Source organism: Lactuca virosa, chromosome 5, assembly GCF_052849685.1.
Source record: "Lactuca virosa cultivar CGN04683 chromosome 5, Lactuca_virosa_CGN04683_v6, whole genome shotgun sequence".
Lineage (NCBI taxonomy): Eukaryota > Viridiplantae > Streptophyta > Magnoliopsida > Asterales > Asteraceae > Lactuca > Lactuca virosa.
This window is the reverse complement of record NC_136430.1, coordinates 309,396,277-309,402,250: the sequence shown is the minus strand read 5'-3', so window position 1 is coordinate 309,402,250 and position 5,974 is coordinate 309,396,277. Positions and strand designations below refer to the sequence as shown.

At 31.1% G+C, this 5,974-nt stretch overlaps 1 protein-coding gene across 1 annotated transcript; it reads right to left on the bottom strand.

Moving 5' to 3' along the window:
* On the bottom strand, positions 1–2,929 carry LOC145115011 (elongation factor 1-gamma-like). Its single transcript, XM_079051155.1, has 8 exons — positions 2,779–2,929; positions 2,637–2,680; positions 1,965–2,114; positions 1,809–1,869; positions 1,667–1,719; positions 1,473–1,574; positions 834–1,338; positions 1–745 (listed from the first exon to the last, which is right to left on the bottom strand). Exons 2-8 carry the CDS (start codon positions 2,643–2,645, stop codon positions 366–368), a joined length of 1,260 nt encoding a protein of 419 aa, XP_078907281.1. The 5' UTR covers positions 2,646–2,680; positions 2,779–2,929; the 3' UTR covers positions 1–365.
* Between the last annotated feature and the right edge of the window lie 3,045 nt (positions 2,930–5,974).

Sequence of the window (5,974 nt, the reverse complement as noted above, 5' to 3'; positions counted from 1 at the left end):
TTTGAGTCTAAAATTATTGATGTTGGCCACACAAATCAATCGCATAGACTAATATATTACACATGCTACACTTGGTAACATTAACATCAAAGTATTTTAGGACTACAACAAAATGTCTTGCTTTACATTCACCTTTTGCTTTCTTACTTGAAATGCATAGTGTTAAATGGGTTGCTACTTGCTTTTCATTTCACATTTTGCTTACCATATCGATATTACAATATAGCACATCTTTTGTAGTCGTAAAATTGCTAAACATGCTTGTGGGACACCTTGAACTTTGCATATCACTATATTATGGTCTTTGTTTTACACAAACAATATCTGATGGATCAAGATAGGTATCTGGCTATCAGCATTTCCCCTCACTTGAAGCACTTGGCATCCAAGAGAGCTTCACCCTCAAAAGGCTCAAAATCTTCAATCATCTGATTCACTCGCTCCTTCTGAGCCTCATCAGAAAGGTCAACCTTGGTCCACTCGTAAAGCTCCATGTCATAACACTCATCCATCACAAATTTTGGGATTTCAGTCCCACGGAAAAGCCACAAACCCTTGACCTTGAATGGAGGCTCGTTTCCAATAATCAACATCTTTCCAAAAGCATATTTCCTTGCAAGATCCATACGCTGAAGGAATCCACCAACCTTGTTCATTGTCACAAATGAGACAGTGTTCTCATCATTGTACTTGTAGTTGCAAAACCAAAGAGAGTATCCCTCTGGATCATACATGTCCCAAAAACCTGCAACAAAATCAATAAATATATCAGCCAACTGTTGTCTGAGAAGAAGATATTTTTTTTTTTTTAAAAAAGTCAAAAATGAAAATACCTTTGATTGCAACCTCACGAAAATTAGTTTTGGTGTTTGAGTAAAGCCTTTTCCAGTCATCCAAAACCATTGAACTTGGAGGCAATAAATCAAGAGGATTCTTTGCCTTAGGCTTGGGTGCCTCTTCCTCCTCTATGGCAGCTTCGGATTCAGGCTTGGGCATGGGGGCTTCTTCTTTCTTGACTTCCTTTTTAGGCTCGGGTTTTGGTTTGGCTTCTGGTTTCTTGGCTGAAGGAATGGGAGGAAGAACTTCTGCTTGTTTGATTTCTCCAATTATCTTACTGACGTTTGGTTGATTAACCATGGTCCAGAAATACCTCTCAACATGAGGAAACTCAGATGTGAAACTTTTTGTAAATAAATATTTAAAACACATCGCAAAGTTGCATGTCATGATGATGTCAGCCAAAGTAACATCATCACCAACCAAGAATGTATGTGAAGCAAGATGTGTGTTTAAAGCACCAAGACCTCTCTTCACAGCAGCAATATATCTCTCCTCAGCCTTCACAACATGCACACAAAATTATCATTTGGACAATTTCACAAACCACATGGAAAAGAGAAAAAAAAAAAAAAAAAAAACTTTTAAATAGATAAAAGAAAGCAAAACCAAAAACAAGAGCACGAGTAACTAACAGATTTGATGTAGTTGGCATGTTCAAATATTGGCAAGGCCCATCCCCTCATATTTGCATCAAGCTCCAATGTAGAAAACTCGATCCACTGTTCAATTTGGCCCTGTATAAAATATTTTTATAAGAATAGGTAAGCTTTGTTATAAGTATCACTATTCTTTCATAATAAGAAAAATCACAACGAAAAAAACTTACATATTCTATTGGGGAAGAACCAAAAAGAGAATTTCCAGGTTTCAAACGAGCAACTGCAGCATAAAACATAACAAAGTAAGCCAATCACTCAAAAACAGAAGAAGATTAGAAACAAATCAACAATGGCTTTTTGGTTCATCACCATAGCGAGCAATTGCATTACTCTCAAATATAGGGCCCTCAGGAGTCTCAAGAACAGGGACCTGCATCAATGATGAATCATATCATGTAAAACTAAAAATAAAATTTTGAATTTTGTAAAAAGTTTTAATCAGATTATATATCAGAAAAACAATACCTTTCCAATAGGGGTCAGCTTAAGAAATTCAGGAGTCTTATTTGACACACCCATCTGAAAGTTTTCAGCCATTTTGATCTCAACACCAACATATTCTGCAGCAATTAATGTCTTGTAAACGTTCTTGTTGTTTGACCCTGCATGCATAATCTGCAACAGGATACAAGAATGTAAGTATCAAATGATCGCAAACTGACAATAAACCTCACACTTTATAATAGTAAAGCAACAATAACAGCAGTTTCAAGTTTCAACAATTGAATTGGATGTATGAATCACAAAAATTAGGTCTCATCCAGAACATAAACAAATAGAAGATTAAGTGCACGATTAACATCTAACATTTCTAGTTGATTATGAAACAAAATCATCCAAATCGACAAGAAGATTTAGTACATCACTATAACTACACAGCCGATTGATGACACAAAACAGCATAAGTATCTGAAAATTCTAGTGGCTGAGGTATACAATAAAGTTCCAGTGAGTTTTTTCATATAACAAACAAAAAAAAAGTTAAAATTAGTAAACGAAACAAAACGATCCACGAAGATTGCACATCGAAATCCTCATTCGTACGATTTGTATACAAAACAAGAGAAATCATCACAAACTCCGCACAACAAGCGTCCAACTTATAAAAAATGATACAGCAACAAACGAATAACTCACCAGCCCCATTGCTTAAGGAACAAACGATCGCTTTTGATAGAGATCTACAGTAATAAAGAAAATTTAACAGTATATCAGGGTGTAAAGAAAAGTAAGGCGATTAAATGGGACAATGAGTATATAATTGAGCAGAGAACGATACCTGGTACGCAGCGTTTACTCCCAAAGCAGTGACAAATAGAAATCTAGGGTTTTGGTATTGAGGTGCCCAGGCAGGCAGTAAGACTATCCATAGTAGAGTACCAGAGCACTGCAATGCTCACCGGTCTCTTAAACGTAAACATCTACAAACACATTCTATTTGTTAATCTTAAAATAGAGTTAACATGATTCTCCAAACACTATTTTATTTTACATGTTATCTTTTACATTAAAAAAAATATTCCAAATAATATTTATTTTCTCTAACTTGTCAAATTTTCATAAATAATTTATCAATTTATAAGGTTCATACCATTTTGTCTAAATTCTTTTTGTTATATTAACTTTAAAATTTATGTTATTAGATTAATGGTAATGTAATATTAGGATATTAATATTATAATATATATTTACATATGGTCATTTGACGATTTATAATTATGATATCATGTTATAAATTATTAAATTTAAAATACATTTTGAAACAATTATCATATTTAATATATAACAATAAATATAACAATATAATTAAATAAACTTAAAAATGGAGCAAGTTAAATATTAGATATATACAAACTCAAATTTAAAGAGCCAAATATGATAAATGAAATTTAAATTCTATTTATAAAGTAAATTAATAGTGTTACTCTAGATTTGGGATGATATTATTAACAACTCTATTTTTAGAATTAAAACTAAAGTATTCTAAAAATAGAATGGGTTTGAAGAATAATTGTTCTATTTTAACTTTATAAATAAATATATTTTATTTATAAAGTAGGGTTGGAAATACCATAAAATTGGTTATCTTTAGGATCTCATTCATTCCTGACAACCTCTCTTTTACACATCAATTGTCATATACTCACATTGGTTTTTTCTCTATCTTCCCATTCATCCCTAAACTATGTAAATGCTCTTTTTTTTCATCCTCCCTATCTCCAAAGAGAGAAATACCATTTCATTCAAAGAAAAGACATGCCGTTTGTGGAACAACTTGGTTGTAAGGTGGTGCAATGTTCCCACCGATAATAAATGTCCATATAGGGCATGCCGATCCTATATCGCTTTCCACACCCTTTGTACTACACTCGTCCAAAATTAGTTTATACTAACAGATCAATAGTTATTTTTTTAATAAATATAAGGCTAAAATCAATAGTTATTCAATAATATATTAAACATCAGCATAATCATTTATATGGATATTAACAAAACTAACCATTGTGAACATTGTTGTTAGAAAAAAAGACCAACATTATGTGTTTTTGTAAAATAATAATTTTTATATGAAGACGATATTCTAAGAATATCATTCTGGATTCCAGACTTGAACATTCCAGATTCTATAATGAAAACAATTATTTCTTTATGTTGTAAATTTGTAACATCTTTATTTTGGGACTAAAGTTTTATGTTTTTAGTATAACATTAACTTTATTTTATAAAAATATAGAATAAAATAAAATAAATATAATTAAACTTGATATTAATAGATTAAATAAAGTATGGAAATAATTAAAAGCAATAAAACTAAAAGTTTTAAGTTGATAGAAGGATTTAGTAAGGTTAAATCAAAATTTCGTATTAAGTGGCTATTTATGCCAAGTTTGGAAATCTCGTATGTTAACTTTGATTTAACTATGTAAACCCTGTATTGAGGACATAATCTTAACACATTGATTCTTAAAAGCTTAAGTTAGTTGGACATGTCAATAAATGTCCTTTTGGGAAAATGTAAGTTATAGGGACTAAAACTATAAATTTTGTAAAACTTGAGGTTTGACTAATATTTGACCAATAGTGGGATCAAAATATCAAGAAGTTGATTTCTTGGATTCCTAATGAAATAGTATACTTGTTAGTACTTTTAGACATTGAATAGTGTCATTAGCATGAAGCTCAAGAGTTAGGGCCATAAGCGACACATTCAAACTTTAGAACATAACACAATTTCCCTCATTCACATATTAATTTGAACTTGTTTGACCCGGACAGAGGAAAAAGAAATAGATTTTGAAGATTATTTGAGATCCACGAAGCTCATTGACTAATTGAGAGAAAAACAAGCTTGTTATGATTAAGATGATTGTTTACATAGACCATTAATATTAATGTAATTTCATTAATCTTTCAATTGTATTAGATTCATGGGCGGATCCACCATTCTATGAATGGGGTCATATGCCCCCAACGGATTTTTGAGAACCTTTTATGTGTTATTTTATATGCATTGGTTTTAATATTTTTAAATCATATCAAACTCAACTAGTTAAAACACAATATGCAGTATACCTAGTCGTATAATAATATACTATAGGTAAACTAACAATTACTTGGACTAAAGCAAACAAAACAAATACGATTTCAAATCAAGATAAAAGAGCACTTTCATTTAGCTTCGAATCATCATTATCCTATGATTGATTTCTTATGCAATGATTATTTAGTTGGTTACCGATTTCTAAACTTATTGGTTATCTTGTTCGGATTCCTAGCGTTTTAACAACTCATGAACATTATAATGATTATGCAACAAGTGAACACTAAATTGGTTTTAATATTTTCAGACTATGAATGACAAGATCTAATGATTTCTTATCAATGATCAAGACAATCAATCTGATCAAGACAATCAATCAAGCACATAACATGAATAATTAATTCTCTCTAATACAATCAAAGTTATCTGTTATCAATTATTACCACCTAACCCTAGGATTTGTTCAATTACTAGATCTAACTATTCAATAATCATAAAATAGCTAAATATCAAGTTCATGCAATTGGAGTGGTCATCTAACTACACATAACTTGTATATAAGTTATAAAAATTAAGACTTTAACATATTAGGATATTGATCTATCAAACAAAAAGTAAAAACCAACATAAATAAATCCAAATAATCGAAATCAACGCATAGTATTTAGGTTCATTTATGCTAAATGAAAGCAAAGGGTTATTAACCCATAACCTAAGTCAGAAAAACATCTAAAAGCAATAAGAACTTCACTAAACATGTTTAGGTAAGCAAACCAAATGATTATCAACTTCTTCGTGTCTAGATCTCTTCAATACGTGTTCTTCAATCGCTCTCTGCCCTTTTTAGGGTTTTTAAAAGGGTTTTGGTCATCTAAAGTCGTAGGTAATCACATCACACTACAACAGCTCCCTCAAAATTTGACCTAATATCCGA